General features: G+C 39.1%; 1 protein-coding gene across 3 annotated transcripts in view; it reads right to left on the bottom strand.

Moving 5' to 3' along the window:
• Positions 1-17,500, bottom strand: part of LOC138052398 (gamma-aminobutyric acid type B receptor subunit 2-like) — a 45,564-nt gene that overhangs the window by 183 nt on the left and 27,881 nt on the right. For all 3 annotated transcript variants that reach the window (XM_068898885.1, XM_068898886.1, XM_068898887.1), the window contains 13 exons: positions 17,402-17,461; positions 16,231-16,422; positions 15,276-15,509; positions 14,874-14,937; positions 13,070-13,153; positions 11,957-12,107; positions 11,442-11,562; positions 9,988-10,095; positions 8,210-8,332; positions 6,837-7,020; positions 5,801-5,955; positions 2,064-2,222; positions 1-1,285 (listed from right to left, as the gene is read on the bottom strand). The exon at positions 1-1,285 is cut by the window's left edge and continues 183 nt beyond it. In XM_068898885.1, the coding sequence (XP_068754986.1) occupies positions 1,226-1,285; positions 2,064-2,222; positions 5,801-5,955; positions 6,837-7,020; positions 8,210-8,332; positions 9,988-10,095; positions 11,442-11,562; positions 11,957-12,107; positions 13,070-13,153; positions 14,874-14,937; positions 15,276-15,509; positions 16,231-16,422; positions 17,402-17,461 (1,695 nt within the window). In that variant the 3' untranslated portion in view covers positions 1-1,225. The remainder of the gene's footprint in view (positions 1,286-2,063; positions 2,223-5,800; positions 5,956-6,836; positions 7,021-8,209; positions 8,333-9,987; positions 10,096-11,441; positions 11,563-11,956; positions 12,108-13,069; positions 13,154-14,873; positions 14,938-15,275; positions 15,510-16,230; positions 16,423-17,401; positions 17,462-17,500) is intronic.

The raw sequence follows: 17,500 nt of genomic DNA, 5'->3' as shown, positions 1-17,500 counted from the left end.
TTAGTATATCGAAAAAGGTCCATTGTGTTTCAAGGTGTAGTCAGGCCAAACACGACTCTTATTGGTCAAGATAGGACATTCAAAGACATTAGAGCTTTGTTCTAACAAGTACATCATTCAAAGATTTCCCTTTTCTATATGAAATTCGGGGAGGGTTTTTAAAGATTTCTCTAAGTAAGGGCTGGTTTTGTATAAGATGCCATTTGTTCATTAGAATATTTTTGAGATTGGGTGACGAAGTTCCTGAAGCGTGCGTTTAACTCAGCAACAGTTCTTATTACGAGAAAGCGGATAACAAAAGGAGCAGGATATGGGATGAAATTGCCTTGGGAGTTTAAATTTCAAGGAGACAAACTTTCGTGCGACTGGTTTGAAGAAAAGTTAGAAAGGGAAACTTTGATGTACTGTAATAAAAAATAAAAAAAAAAACAATTGTAATCAGAATAACTATGCTTTGTGTAGGACATTGCGTGATTAAACCATTAAAATTAAACCCATTTCGTTACAAATGTTCTTGGTATTGTTTACTGCCTGCTTACGAGAGGAAATTTTTTTAGACCCTGTGGACCCCAAATAGGTGCCGGTGTCCGCTTACGGGAGGTTAAATATATAGTAAAATTGCCGGGGCCGCGGTTTGGTGTGCGCATTCGGGAAGTGTCCCTTTACAGGAAGTGTCCCTCAGTGGAGGTTCGACTGTATTGAAATTTTGTCAAAATACAGTGAAGAGAAGTGAAGCGAAAGTAACCGTACAACCAAAGAGCTCTGAAGATTCCGTTTTCTCCTTTGAATCGTAAAGCTTGCACTCTATCCCATTCGCAGAAGTACAAACGTTGTTAACATTGATTCTGGGTTACACTACAGGTGATAGGAACAGGATACGTATAAGAAAGACTGCCTGGCTAAAAAAAGGTTGCCCGTCCTATAAATAGTCTGTGCAGCACTGAAGAGTTCCCGTAGGAGAAAAGAGCTTCGAGGAGAGTGAGATTTGGCCGCATTCTATATAACCACTGGGAACTTAGGGCGACAGAAAACTGATGCAAAAAGACTTGTTCGATTGGCAAAAGGAGAAAGGAGAAATAAATAAATTCATAAGCATAAGCAATCATTTCACGCAGCGTCCACTGCCAAAGTGTGCTAAACTTGCTTCTTGTCCGCTCAAATTAATCCATATTGATTCATGGAAACCATTTGTCCCAGAGAAGTGTGGTCTTGTCGAGAAACCTTTTCAAAGTTTCGTAGCGTAAGCACTATCATTTTCTATTATTTTCTCTTTTTCCATTTGAAGCTGTGTCGAGAAAAGAAAAATCTGTTAATATTACCGGCCTAAAACACCATGACCAAATGGAACAAAAGGCTCCGGGGCAAAAGGCTGCAACATTTGTTTCAACATGTTTAGTTGAAGTTGAATGAGTTTAAAAATCTTTAAACTTTGCTTCAACAACGATTTAACATTTCTTTTGTTTTCGCGAATGTTGAATAAAGTTAAAGCCTTTTGCTTTTGCATTGTTGGGAATGCGCGTGCGCGTTAATCGGTCTCTCGATGACGTATCCATGTCCGTATCCATAGAAACAAGTTCGTGTCCATAGTAACAACCGCGGCTGCAGCCTGGGACTGAATGCCAGGCCTGTGGTGAAGCTTTGTTGAATCAACTATTGAAGATATGTTTTTAAACTGTTTGGCCACCCCAGCAGTCAACACGCTTAAAGAAAATCAAACGGATGTTGAAGTAAATGTTGAGACCGTTTTCCCGGGCCTTAAGCTGGGAACATTAATGTTGATTTTTTGATCTTTAAGCTTCCCTGTTCTTATATGTAAGAGCTTCAGGCACAACAGCCAAGGAAGTGGAAAACTCTTAATTACTACTCGAACGCGTAGTCAGGTAATAATGGGGACCTTTAGATCGGAGGATCGAGGAGGACTACGAGTACGAGTTTTCTGTTCTGAGCACGTGCACCTTGAAAAGTGTCGGCCTCCAATTCTTATGCGCATGCTCAGTACGAAAAACTCTTCCTCGTAGACGTCTTCCGATCTAAAGGTCCCTAATGTTTTCGTTATTGCTTACCACTTTTAACAAGGCTTCCAGCTGTTTCATTTCCCTCTCTTTATCGAAAGTAGATGCGTTGTAATTTGCAAGGTCAGCCGCCGAGTAGTGTTCTAACGAAGCAAAGGTGCGAGTGCCGATTTTGGGATCCTTACTGTCACACTTCCTAAGAGCTGCAATCTGTAGAAGAACAAGTGTTTCAGTCAGTCAAAATAAAAATAAAAATCATGGTATTTTTTATTCCTGATTTAAATGCAAAGCCAATGGCCAGTAGAAATGCATGTCACGTCTTAGTTGCTTGGCAATTCTGGAAAGGAAATTTAAAAGGGATGAGGTAGCAGGTAGAGGTTCAAACCTGCAACATCATCGGCTTCGTTCTTTTCCAAGCCCGCACCCAGTTGGTTGAACATCGGGATTACGGTGCAGGAGGTCACGGGCCAGCCGGACCAGCACTCGAGACCTTTAAACAACGGAGGAGAAAGTGTTGCCTTAGTCTTCTATAGCCTGCGAATGCAGACGTACTTCGGCCATCGTTTGCCCTCTCCCTCCTCCTTCGCCCAAACCGTGCGTGATAACACTAACATAATAGATCGCGATGATAACTGGAATCTATTACTATATAAAGAAGCTTACCATATTAAGCGTCTAACACCATTTCTGAACAATGGCTTAAAAGCCAGTAGAGAACTCCGCCTATTCTCCTGACAGTTTCGTTTCTTTGTTTTTCACTTTCACGTGATTATACTGTTGCACAATCTCGCGGTATTTAAATTCTGCTACTTGTATCCCGCCTTAGTCCGAAGATGATATAGATTTATATCGAAATATTACAAGCACATAACATCGTTTCCTTGCATTTGTTGTCTATCAAGTTTAGTCACAATGCAATCACTCGGTATAGCATTTATTCTTTATTTACTAAAGCTATCAGCAGGTAATGGATTTTGAATAAATGATTGCCTTTTTACCGCGCCTTGATCTAAAGCTTTTTAGGGTGATCTCTAAAATTAGCCAGTCAAAATGCGTGAGTGAAAGGCGTGTGATCGCTGCCACACTGTAGATTGGTAGAAACGGGAAGTTATCCAATACCAGACATGCTTAATTTAGCACTCATTCATATTAGCTAGTAGAGGAGGTGGAAATGGGGAGACTACTTGAAAGCACCGCAGGTAACTGATCATATAAAGGACTTGCCACACGAGAATGGCTGGGTCCAACATTTTTTCCTTCGAGTGGATATCCAGCCTCTATAACCTCAAACTGGGTTTTACCGCGCGTGAATTACACATGGGTATTGGGCTCCCCAGCACAGTCACAAATGAGTTTAATTTTAGAATACACGTTCCCGCGGAAATCAGATGTCATGTCCCTGAAGAAACATAGCAGAAGCAGTCACGCGTGTGTGCATCGTAATCTAAAATTAAGTCCAAATTGACAGAGAAACATTATTACCTAATTCACTCCTGGTACCGGTTTTACGAATAAACTTTCGAATTACAGTCTGGCTCAGGGTAAAAAACAATTTATGGGACTAGTGTTTTGAAATTAAGGTACTTAGTACATTATGTGTTTATTTCTGTTGTTCTGTTGTAAGCCTTTCATTGCCTCGAAATTAATCTTTTACTAAAATTTATTTATTTGCAGGAAAAAAAAACCCTTTTGTTTAAAGATATTGTCGGCAACCACAGAAAGTCTGAATTTCTTACACGGCCATGCATGCAGGATAGATTTATGAAATTGAAACTTTATTTGTTTATTTATTTAGCTAGTTGGTTATTTATAGCGGAGCACAATACTCATAAAATCAAAACCACAAGGTGTTATGAATTTTTATCTTGCGGAGGTTGAAGATGACGTCTTTCGTTTCGACAATACTGCTTTTTGAATTTCCGAATTGTCACCTTGATACAAAGTTATTTGGTTGAAAAAATGTCTATGCCTATGAATCTCAACAGTCTGAGCGTTTCAAGTACATAAGAAGATGTGTTCATACACGTGTATTTTATCTCACAAGCGAAAAGTGAGCGCTTTCATCGCTAAAATCCTAGATGTTCGTGTGGATTTCTGGAGCTGGCCGCCATATTGGGGCACAACGGTGGTGCACCAACATGGCGGCTCCATACAAAATTCTTGCGTGGAACTCTTTGACAAATAACTCAGAAAAGATGGACCGCACATATCTGAGAGTTGGTGAGGTGATTTATAAATTTGTCTCCTTCAAGTTTTTGGCTTACTTCTTTGAACGGTTTCGATTTTATTAATTTGTTGGGTGACAGTGAAAACGATCTATACCTGCGGTACCTAATGTGGTTAAGGAACGCGTCAGCAAACTGAAAACAATTTTGCAGTTTTGAGAAAACAATGGCTGACAAAATCCGTTATGGACCAGAATTGACCGAGGCAGATAAATAAGATCAACATGGAAGAGTTGTTGATCCTGAAGTTTTTACTAAAACAATTATTCCACTCGGGCATGCTGGATATGAAATGATTATAACGAACTCGGCGCTACGTACGCACCTCGTTGGTTATCTATCACTTCATATCCAGCACGTCCTCGTAGAATAATAGTCAAATATTACATAAACTAAGAGCTGATGCCCATGGAGGGTCAACGATAGGGTACGACTCTTATAGGATAGCCGCTTTCACAGAGCCTTTGGTTCAAAGTGTGGTTTTTCTAATAACTTTCTTTGACTGAGTTCTCGAAAGACGCAGTGCTTCTCCTTTGTTAAAGTTCTTTTAAGAGCTACAGTGCGGCGAGATGAGAAGGTCGTATATTGGAAAGTTTCAGTAGCCTTGAAATGCGTCTGTAAATCAGGAATTTTGATAGTTGGGGTCCTAGACTTCATTTTCTAGGAAAACAGCGAGTACGTCAGCATTTTGCTATTTCCGCTGAGCAGAATTTGAAAGATTACTGCAAACACTATCTCCTGTGTGAGAACAACACTGGTCTGGTGCCAAATCCTCACTCTGGTGATAACTTACGACTTTGGATGTCGGCTTCAATCGTAAATGTTCGCCAAAGGTCGTAACAAAATCCGGTAGACTGAAAAGTACATTAAATTGTCAACCTTTATGGAAAATCCGAGGGAACAGTGGAGGCGGAGCTAAAGCAAGATTCATGAACCCAGTGTGCCTGCATTTATACATATTCATGAGCAAAATGGCTCATTATCTGCTCATTATGTGATACGAAATAAAAGAGCGCAAATTTCCAAGTAAATCCTTTGCCGCTATATTTGACATTTTAAGTTAATGTCTGGATTTACTCTTTAAAGAAACTATTGCATGCTACAAGTTCATAAAAAAGTTGGTCCACAAACAAGAAATTTTAAATGGAAAAAAAACATTTTTGAATTCTCATATAAAATGGCTGAAAAATCGCTCGCATTTTAACTCAAATTTCCAATAGTTTTTACAAGTCGTGTCCATCTCCCGAGCGTCTCGATAAAATAAGGGTAATCTGGTCTTCAAAAGTTAGGACTTTTACAACCGAGATGCTTTTAGAATGAAAATTAAATTTGGGCGTTTGCCCATTTCTGGCGCCATTTCTTTTAATTATGTAGTTTGTCGCTTTCAAATTTCGCGCTTCAGCGCGTCACTTCTATGCTAATGCGATGATTAGTCATATGAATATTAATGATGTCCGGCCATTCTGCGCCATGGTATCTCTTTCAACGGTCGACCTCCGAATGATACGTCATACGTACGTTGACAGGAGAAAATTGTAATGAAAAATGCCGAAGCCGTGTTACCTTTGGTATAAAGACGATACACATTGTGGACGTCGTGCAGAAGAATATACAGATGGCTGTGACCATGAACGCTGTCTCAAATTGGTAGGGTTGAACAAACAAAACCACGGGTGTCCCAACGATGCAAACTATAACAACGTTGTAAACGGCAACGCCTACCAATAAAAATACAGATATGGGTAGACATTATTATTTATCAACATGACTTTCAGACAAATAGGACATTCGCATGATGACGCCATTTGACTACAAGTAGCAGAAGCCTACAGGTTTTGCTTGTCTCATGCTAATTTGAGCTATCGTTATTTTTACCCCACTAAGAATACGAAATACGAATAAAAGAAAAACAAACTGAATTCTGGCAGTTGTAGTCAAATGACGCTACCGCGAAAATTGCCTATTCCCTGCTAGCACAAGTCTCTTTTTTATTCTGCGTTCACTTGGCTGACGAGTACGGAAAAAGAAGCCTCTGCCATGGCTCGAAACTCACTGTGTTGAGCATGCACTGCGGTTACATAGCGACAGATTCTTCACCTAATTTTTCAAGTTGTATTCTTGCAGAAAAAATAAACAAACAAACAAACAAAAACAAACGCACTGAAATCCTTGCCGAACTTGCAGTACGATTACCGTTTTCCTCATCCAATCGATTGCAAGGATATTCTTGTAATGGAGCGTTGCCAGCTGGCGTAACGGCCACTGTTCGCAAACCCCCTTAAGGCAAATACGCTTGCCAAGGTTAATGCCCACATCTTCTAAACAGACGCTTTTAACAGGCGGCGCAAAGGCAAATTTTTAAGTGACATTTTTGCTTCCGAAATATTCACCATTCTAAAGTTTCTATTATATCTGGGTTTAAGGACTCGACGCAGACAGAATGTTGTAATCTCCATTTTACTTTAAATGGATCCCTAGTACATTAAAAGCATTATGCATGCGCTTTTGCGACGACGTAATTGTTGTCTGAAGGAAAGACTTTTTGCGGTAAATAAAACAAATTGTTATTCAATTCCGAGAAAAATCCAAGCAGACATACCGATATGGTGAGAATCATTCAGGGCAGGTATCTTGACATTTCTCGTCTCCCAAGCCAAGAATAGTCCAAACAGTAACAAAATGCCTTTGTATGGATACAAAATGCCCAGCCAGATCATCATATTGTTGACCTCGCAAGTGTACACGTACGGCAAATATAGCATGTTGTCATCTTTTTCATCATACTGCAAATATGTGTAACAGACAATTAAAACAAATGATTCATGGTTTAGCGTACCTATATTGAGTTCTATTACCCGCACGCACATTATGTCCTGAGGCCCGTTTTTCGGAAGTCCCGAAACTTAACCGGCCATTTTCGGGTGTCACAATTCCCTTTGTATCTCAAGAACGGAGAGGATTTAGGTCGTCAAACTTCACAGTTATTTTCTTTTTGAAAACACGTTAAATGATCAGCTTCCAAAACAAGCGGTTGGCACTTTCACAAGTGGCTTTTCGGGCCCGAAAAGTTTTCGGGATTTTCGAGAAACGGGCCCCTGAACTGGACCTAGTTAGATGCACGCTTAATTTTGACATCCAACACAAAGTGTCCCTTTACAATCGATTGTCTGGCGAATTTATAAATTTCCTTGTATAGATGTGCTTGGTATGTTAGTATATACAATTATTAAGCGATTTGTACGTAGGATAGAGCAGTTTTCGTTAGCATGTTGTAAAACTTTAACGAAAGTAATTACAGATTTTTGTGTCTAACTTACATATCATTTCGATTCCGCAGTTGACATAAATGATGTTATACTACATATCACTCTGAAATAATTTCATTCACCCCTTACAGGACAGAAGCTGAAGTTGAAAAGTTTCGGCTTGGAGATGATTTGATAGCTCAGCCAGTAGAGCAAATTTACCGCAATCGAATAGTCATGGGTTTGGGTCCCTTTCAAGCCTGGTTTTCTTCTTATTTAACTGCAATGAATTTCCTGACTTTCACTTCAAAGTAATTACTCTAGACAGCTTCAACAGACGCATCTGCATGTCGCGATAAGCCAATCACAATTCGAGGTCGCCCAAAAATAAACACGTGCAAGCCACCATTGCTTATGGAGTTGTATGTTATTGGTTGAAAAAGTAGCGCAAACGTATTCCCGGCAATGACTAAACATAGCAATCGAAATCACGATATTAGCTTCGACAGTCTCTGAAGTCAAAATTATGGCGAATAGCCACCAAGATAAAGGTGATTCTTTCAACTTTTAGCTTGAAAACTTTAAAATGGCTGCTCGGTCAAACAAAGCGTAGGATTGAACCAACGAATACTGAACTGTTTGCTAGAAAAAAAATCTGGTAATTTTCCCCAATCTCATGATCGCTGAAACTGGGTGCTTTTAAAGAACACTCTAAAATGATACTTACATAGCTGGCAAGAAAGGTGGTTTTCCTTTTTAGAGGATCCAGAAAATTCCAGGTCAAGAGGATTACCATATCCATGGCGAGTAGGACACCAACAACTCCAAAAAGGTGTACATCTCTGATGGCCTTAGTCAAGACAAGACGGGCAGTTTAGAATAATAAATTGCTCATTGAAAAAGCCATTATAATATTTGTCGTTCACAAATCTCCTGTCGTTGCCAATTTTACTCAAGGGTATTTCTATTTTAGTAAGCTGTCAATTTATACGGGGTTTTCACTGTTCTTTATTAAATGCAAAATGAGCTAATATCGATCAAAACTCCGGTCACCTGACCATCTTCCTCTCAGCGCACGCGTTATTAGTGTAGGAAATCATATGCATTTCGTGATTTATGGGCAAGGGTGAAGTGTTGAAAGTTCTAAAATTGCACGAGCCGTAGGCGAGTCCAATTTGAGAACTTTCAAAACATGACGAGTGACCATAAATCACGAAATGCACCAGCAAGTTCATACGATCTTTAATTTATTATATCATTCAACAAAATTACTCAATTGCTGTGTTTCCATAGCAACTTCCATATTGCACTCTATAACCTATTTATGCATTCGTCATTAACCAATCAGAAACGCGATATTCTGTTGAGTATATAATAATAATCTCTTATTAACCGAGTGCGAGGGCCGTAGTGGGGAATACTTGGGGCCTCATGCAATGACAACGGCGACGAGAACAAGAACATCAGAAATTTAGTGTGCAAAAAGAATAGCTTTGCACGCCCTTCTTTCTTTGACATCGTCATCAAAACAGCGACGTGAAATAGCCAAATTTGAGGTTTTATGAAGAACGTCAGCACTTGAGGATAAATGTTCATTTTCTCCCCTAAATTAAGTGCCGTTCCGACCAGTGTCATTTTTGAGGCACTACCACACCCTTGTTGAAATAGTCACCAAGCGATTAAAATTACGGGAATATATATTTTAAGATGACTTTCTCGTTGCCGTCGCCGTTGTCATTGCTTAAGCTCGCTACCGGCCTGAGGTCGTGGCAGTACGTACCGAGCCCAGAGAGGTCCCGGTACAAAAACGACCGAGGGCCAACTTGAATTTCCCGGCAGAGGGGAAAAATACGGAAACGAACTGTACTATAGTGATGGTTCGTACTGTAAAATCCCGACCAAAAACCAGCCAGAGTGATCCGTTTAGCCTGAGAATTCCTTGTCATATAAAAAACTGACATCGCTTTATGGCAAACGTCAGGCTGAGATATCCATTTTGTCAAAAGTCAAAGAAACCTGTTTCATCTCCTTAATTATTTCTTAAAAGAGAAAGAAATGATAGAACTGAGTGAGCAGCGGCATGCCGTTCTAAATCTCTCTATTATATTATACCTTACTTCTTCGGCGATGAAAAGAAACCCAAGATATTAATAATGGCCCACAGTTAGCGTGTGTTCGATTGACCCTATTCCGATATATAAGAATACGTGGAATGATGATTTAAAACGGACTATGTCTGGCGTTTAGAAGAAACAAGGAAAGATATGTTTAAAATAGCATTTTAGCAGGTGTTTGACAATTTTAATGTGAATCTCCGTGAAAACCAAGGGTTCTAGCTTCTATATTCCATGCATGTATTCCTATTCCGGAAGAACGGTCACTCGAAAGCACCTATAATTTGCGATCAAACAGGAAAAATATCGTGGCCAACGTGTAAGGAAACATAAACCATTGAAAAAGGGAAATGTAAATATAAAAGAAAAGAAGCAGGGAAAAAAGTCTAACCATCTTCTTTGCGCTCATTATTCTTGTGATTTTGTGAACGCGCCATGTTTTTGAAAACAAGGGACCAAAGGCAATCGTAAATCCAAAACAGAGAGTAGAAACCCTGGCCTACAAAGAAAAGAAAGAAAAAAAAACTGAAAATGATTTCTTTGAATGAAGGATAACTGTACACTATTGGTCATATTAACACCTTTGTCAACAAAAGGGCGGTACGGTTTAAAGACTCTGTGGCTTTTTCTGAAAATTACGTTGTTTGGCTGAAATCTGCCACCTCGGAAAAATTGATTTACTCGATGAGCAAGCCAAAACCGAATACCTTAGCAGATGACACAAGCCGAGGCTTTTTCGGATGGTCGATAGCACTAATTTACTGGAAAAGCATCGCATCCAAGCCATTATTAAGATACAATTCTTGAAAAAAAGATTCATTCACTTTGTTTGTTGTTTTTGCCCTCACCTCAATAAAAGGCTACGAATACCCCCTTTCTCAACCTTACCCAGGAAGAAACGAACACAAAAACCCATGCAGCGGCCCGGCATATTTCGCCATTTTCAGGAGGGGCCTAAAGGAAAGCAGTAATAGTGACTGTTATATTTACGTCACAAAAAGGTTTTCAAAAATGGACAAGGAAAACAATTTGGTTTGCGATGGTAGGTACAGATGCATGACGAACGTCCTGTCATGCTGTGAGGATTGAAATACCACATGGTACTAATTGGCAACAATGGCTCGAAACAATCCATTTAGTTTGGTGTAAGCTCTTTCATCCCCCAAAAATGTAGGAAGCTGCATATTAGATGAAATAATCATATCATGTATTTGCACACTCTGTGTAAGAGAATTTTTGCTGATTTCATTGTTTCTATTTCGTTTCATTTACATTCGAGTTTGCTCACTGGATGCACCACCCTACTTACAAATTGACTTCAAAAGGTAAAAGATCTAGAATTTGTTAAACTTGGTTCATCTCCAATTTTACGCCTTTCAGCTTTGATAACGAGCCAGTTATTTAGTCATTAAGGACGGTGCCTACTAGTGTTATTCAAATCGAAAAAGAAAATTGGGGGTAACCACTCATTTTTCATGAACAATATTTGTAAAAATCTTAAAACAACAACAACAACAACAACAGTAGGCACCGTCATTAAGAACTGATAAATTCTTGGGTGGCAAAAGCTTTATTAATTCAATACATGCTTTGCACAATTCGAATTTTCGAAGCATCATTGCTCATAGAGGATCTGGTATATCGCGTTCAAATTTTCAGAGAAAGCTCATTATGCAATTGAATGTCAATGGTTCTTTATTCTTGCCTAACTGATTATAAAACGACAGCCTCGCGCTAATAAGGCAAAAATGGAAACTAAGATTTCCCTATTCGATCAACTTCTTCTAGTACGAATGTCAAGACGACTATGTGTATAAGGACACGATGCTACAAGTAGCGACCCACCTTGCAAAGCTGATCTGTGACATGATTTCCATCGAATGCATAAAGAATGGCAGAAATGTAAGACAGAATACATCCCACAATGGTGGCATTGTTCAGATTCGGACTTGACATTTTAATAAGCCTTTAGGAGAGAAAAGAATCACCAGTAGTCTTTAATTAAAAAATAAGAATGACAATAACAATTATAATAGATTCAAGCTACAGTTATTGTGTACATTAACTTCAAGCTGGTTTTAAGTCAGGCATGAAACTCTCTTTGTGAGAAACATAAAGAAAACTACTCTTAAGACTCCGCGGCCATGTTGGTGTTCCAAAACAAAGGAATGGCGGCCATGATGGTGTACCAAACTAATCCTCTGCGATTTGAACTCTATTTTTATGCAAATAAGTTCTTTTGTTTCAGTAATCCAATATGGCTGCTGGTCACGTGAGTGAAAACGCTCCATACACTGTAGTACTGGAGTCGTAGGCTCCTGACTATGGGCTCCAGCTATTATATAAATTAAACAAGATACCTTATGTTCCTGTTTCTGACATTAAAACATAAGAGTGCAAAGGCCAAGCAAATTCCCAAGCTCCCCGAGACACACATAAAGATAAACATGGTCTTGGGCATCGTGATGAGGTCGTTGCGTTTGCCCTGGCGATCCTTTGGTGGATTTCCTCCTGTAAAAGATACATGAACATGAAATACGGTAAGTACAAAGAGGAAAAAATACAGGAAAAGTAGAGTAAAAGGCATGAATATAAAAGTTTTTCAAAAGCTGGCTATTTGGAATCGGTAGTAGGTTCCCCTTATCTTGTGTAATTCAATGATGTCATGGGAACTCATCTAAGGACGGCATTGGCGCGTATAGTATGATGAAGTCTCAAACGGAAAAGTTCTTTTAATTTCAATCTTCAGCTATGCACCTAAGCAGAACCTTCCGTAATGTACACTAGTAAGCGAACAAATCGTCTGATGTGAAACGAGAAGAACCCATTTTTAGACGAGCCGGACGTAGTCGTCTGAAACTCGTTCGTTTAAGGAGAAGATTTGTCCGTCCAGATGAACAAGTCCGACCTTAATTCGCGTCAGACAAACAAATGGACAAATTAATTATATAACCACTAAGGAGAAATGGAACTAGCCAAGGAAGCGATTGAAGCGATGGTTTAGGGGAGGTTTTCAATATGGCGGGAGGAAAAAAGGCTGGCGCGAATGGTAAGGTAACTAAGCCATACTCAGTGCCAATCTTCATGCACTCATTGTCCGTCTTTTATGAATTTACGTGGGACAACACTAAAGGAATTGGTCGTCTTGAATTAGGCGACTAAACCCAGGACGATTTGTCCGTCTTCTAGTGTGAAAACGGCAAATCGAAAAATAACTTAACAATGGAAATCCACGCATCCAAAGGGTGCCGGTTTTGGGCAACTCAACTCCCTCTGTATGACCACCCTTTGCATTTTCGATTGAGGAGTAAATACAACAAAAAGACTACTCTGTTGCATGAGTAAGGGGACTTTGCTACGTTTTTGAAAATTTAACGTGCATCTATTTAGCTGTACTTCAAGAGTTGAATATAAAGAATGTTTACTGCACTGATAACTATATCTTTTTCCTTATTTTTTCGATGTCATCTCACCTTGCCACTCAAACTTCATTTCCGGATAATATTTCAGGGAAGAGTTCGTCACATCATGGCTGCACTTTGCTTCAAACTCGGTCCCTATCAAAGCAGTGAAATTTGTTTGAAAATGTCACGCGTTGCACTTATCTCAAATATTTCTAATTAACGTGAGGTACCTTTGTAACAAACTTACCGCAAAAGGTTGATGATTTTTATACTGATTTTCCTAATTTTCTCAGTCAGTCAACATTGTACTAGATCGTTGAATGAATTCACCGTGCGCGCGATGTGAGTACGTGACTGCTAATTACAGGAATAGAAATTCGGGACAGGACAGTGTTTTCTCAGTATGGCGTTCCATTAAGTTGAAATTGGGTAATGAGAAATGTATGGAATGAAGGAGGGGGTTGAAGGTGTCCTGCAGATCTTCCAGCCAAAGAACTTTATCTTTAGAACTTGGCAAGGAGAAGTATATAAAGTTGTGTTCATTCGGGATACCCCCGCCGAAGGAAAAGGCTACATTTATAGATCAATGGCCTTATTAATATTCTAGTAATTTAGGCTATTCTTCTCTCCGTAGCAAAATGTTTGCATTACAGTTGCATCTAGAATTTGGGTTCTGTTGAACTTTTTCATACTTTAAAAAAAATGTTATTTAATTCAACACGATAGTTACAAAACTTACGATGCTTACTGTTCATACTTTTAAAGACACAAATAGATATTTTATTCCTAAACTGACATTTTATTCTTTTTCACGTGAGAGCAGGGATCCTCTATTTCTATCATTTAAGTTTTTATTTTCAGATACTTTTATAACTAGCCGATTTACCGTATGACCAGTCCCCATGCTCGTTCTTTCTCTTTTCGCTGTTTTTCGTTACCATTATTCAGCCTATTTTCTCATACTCGTTCTTGCCCTTTTTGCTATTTTTATTTTTAGCTTGTTTTCTCGTGCTCGAGCTTGCTTTTTCTTGCACTGCTTATCAACGTAATTTCGTCTCTTTATTCGCCCCTTTCTTGCTCTATCGATCTCGTTCGTTGTCACTGATATTTCGCCTGTTTTTTCGTGCTCTCTGTAGCTCTCTTTCACGTTGACCGTCGCTTGTTCGTCGCCTACCTACTTTTTTGTCTCTCTCTCTTTTTCCTTTTCCCTCGTTGCACGACATATTTAAAATAATACTTAGCTTGTTTTCATGGTTTTTTTCCACTGATCAAGAAATAAGTTATTCGTGTAGGTGTCAAATTATGTAAGCATGATTAAAGTGAATGAAGGGGTGCGTGCCATTGAGTGAGTTGATTGCCGTTCTTAAAACCACGTTATGACGTTTCAGCCAATGAGAGTTAGCGTCGGTTTTGTGGTTACTGACTGACTATACCGGACAAGTCATGAAAAGAGTTTATATTTGATCCCGCGAGCTTTGGTTGTAAGTGGAAGTTTTTTCGTTTGCTTAGCGAGAATATATCTAGTAATCTGTGAAAAGTGTGGGTTTCTTTCTCGTGTTGCCCACAGCGTGTGACACGAAAAGCTGAATGCACGGCGGAAAGACAGTCGTAGCATGACGTCATAACCAAAACCAAAATTTCTCGGCAACGATGGGTTACCATATTTCCTTAACCATGGTGCTCTTCGCATGCGTCTTACTAGGAGAAGAATAGCCTAAATCAACTTGATTTAGGCTATTCTTCTCCTAGATCTCTGAGAGATCACTAAAGCTGAATGGAATATTTATTAAGGAATGAGCTTTTTCTTGAAACTAGTTTCGATGATCTTAACATCGACAACGACGATAATGATGATGATTACACGATAGCATACCTTTTAGTTGAGAAATTTCAAAAACTCCAAGTCGATCACCTTTCTCATTGAGTTTTACCATGCTCTAGGAAGCAAAAAAGAAAATTGTTTAAGTGGCGTATCGGTTTAGTATTTAAGGAGTTGTTGTTTTTAGTAAATTGTTGAGAAGCCAAAGTTCAACCAAGCATTGCAGTACACTAGTATACCTTTTCAAAATCAATTTTTGTATATTTTTAGAAAAGAAAGAAATGCTTGATTGTATTTGAGGTTAGACGTAAAATAACTTTAAGAGCAAAGGAGTGTGCTGTTCCACACTAAGACTATTTTTAAAATACTATTGCAATATTATAATTCAAATCCTTCGAATTCTATAGGAAATCAATGTATCTATCACGCTGAAGAACCACAGATGCTTTCACTCACCGTCACTCCAATAAACTGTGTTTCCAAAAGGCTTTCTTTCACTAAGTCGGAAAATGTCTTGTTCCCGAAGGGCAAGGTATTTAGGAAAACATGCGGCCCCATTTTCTGTGCAGTTCGGTTGAGAGCCAGGGCAATTAGCCATGCTGCATCGTAGGCAAATCCGTTGTACGCAGTGGCATTGACATTGGCTTGCTGAGCTCGTTGGATATACCTTGACTGGTATTCATATGGTGTCTGATAAAAAGAAAATGCACTTAGTAACTCACATGCCAGAAGTCCATATTAACTGAGAAGTCTTGATATGCAATGGGATGTAGCTTATAGGTTCACATTATTATCGCTTTTTAGAACGGAAAATGTAGGGAACATGCGGAAAAAAGAAATCTACGCGGAAAAAATAAATCACGGCGGTATTTTAAGTCCGATTCACGATCTTCACCTTTAGCACGATAAATCCCTCGTGCTGCCTTTTGGTTGCGGACCAATGAGATACAGGCGTTGGGGTTAACGTGGCCAGGTCCTAATTCGTTTGGCCATCATTTGGCCGTACCCGCATTCTAAATTTAGTAGATAATTTCGCTCGTTTTGGTCACAAGGGAAATTTGCGACGTGGTATGGCGTTTCTATTAATGGAGTAGGTAACTTAAATCAGAAAACCACCTTGAATGGTCGGAAAATATGAAGTTTTGGGGCCTCTGTAGCGTTGAGATAACTAAGCCTTATCATGATGGCTAAATTAATAATTAATATATTGAAGATTAAAAGGCTCTCTTTTTTAACATAGTTCCTTTCCCGCCATCTATCTTAAGCGGGAGATGCAGAACTAACTGTCGCTTTATTTCCAAAACTTGAAATTCGGTGCTCTCGACCCGTGCTCCTTCCGTACGCGAGCTCGTGTGCTCTTGTACAAATTCAACATAACCTTCTTTTATATAGCTATTTATCATCATCTTACCATTCCAGCTACGGTGACCCTCTTTGAGCAACTGAGCCACATATAGTTAATGTGAACAATTCCATTTGCTGCTTTGTTGACCTCCTCCGCCGTGCAGTTCAGATTTTTGAATTTCCGATTCCACCAACCGGGGCTATCAGGGGTGTGAATCACCCAAGCGTATTTTGAACCATACATTCTTTGCTTGTAAATCTATCAAAGGGAAATGACAGGCTTTAAATTGAGTGCCGTAAAGCAATCAAACAAAAGTAATACTCTGGTCAATTGCAGCAGATGCTGACGCTTAAATCAACTATGGCCGTTCTCCTTTTTTCTGCGTTTATCGTCGTGAGACCGACCGATATTTTTGAAATTTCAAAAACATAAAAATAAGCATATAAGAAAGGTAGTAACATAATAAAACCTTTTACAAAATTTGAAATATAAACATAGTTTTGCCCGTACAGATTTTCAGTTGCAACTAATGTTAACCCCAGAGTAAACATTGCACTCTTCCACAGGAGAGGCCGCTTTTTTTCCGCGTGGGAAGGAAAATGTGTTAACAGGAACTCTCTACTCCTTCCTACTTCTTTCCTCACGACTCTTTCTCCAGCTTGAAACTTATTAAAAGCAAATACAAAATTAATTCTACACTGAATGCTAACATGGGCTCTGTGAGTTGGATCGGAATGTGTGTATAAAATATTCAAATGCACCCTGAAACACATTACTTCTAGTATTGTGTAGTACACTGTTTTAGGAGTATCCCTACTAACTTGAAGTATTAAAGTATAAACACAGGGTAGGAAACTAATCCAAAAATCTTGTCCAAGGTACAATCGTCTGCTGTTAGATCGCGCTACAAACAACTTGAGAAATAGAAACCTTCGCTGTCAACAAAACCTCTTCAGCCACCCACCCAAGCTCGCAAGTACACATGTGTACCTTCCTCCTCAGGGAATGTGCAATATTCGATAAAATACGGCCAAGTTGTAAATGTGGTTTTAGCTGAAAACCAATCGCGATTGTAAAGTCGATCCTCCAAAAGAAAGATTTACATCCAAGTACTTTTCTTTACGTACTTTACATATGAATATAAAGCGTCCATAATAATATCATTCCAAACTATGGCTAACTTAATCAGGGTTTTGCAAAGCTGTAACGTGACGAAATTGAAACATGCCAGGTATACCTCACACATAATTTCAGTGGATTTACTGAAGAAACCAAAGACAATCCTTGCGTCAATAGCCTGTAAAAAAACAACAACAAACAAACATAAAAAACATTT

This window comes from Montipora capricornis, chromosome 6, assembly GCF_036669925.1.
Source record: "Montipora capricornis isolate CH-2021 chromosome 6, ASM3666992v2, whole genome shotgun sequence".
In the NCBI taxonomy this organism is placed as follows: Eukaryota; Metazoa; Cnidaria; class Anthozoa; order Scleractinia; family Acroporidae; genus Montipora; species Montipora capricornis.
The sequence above is the reverse complement of the archived record's forward strand: the minus strand, read 5'-3'. Positions and strand labels throughout refer to the sequence as shown.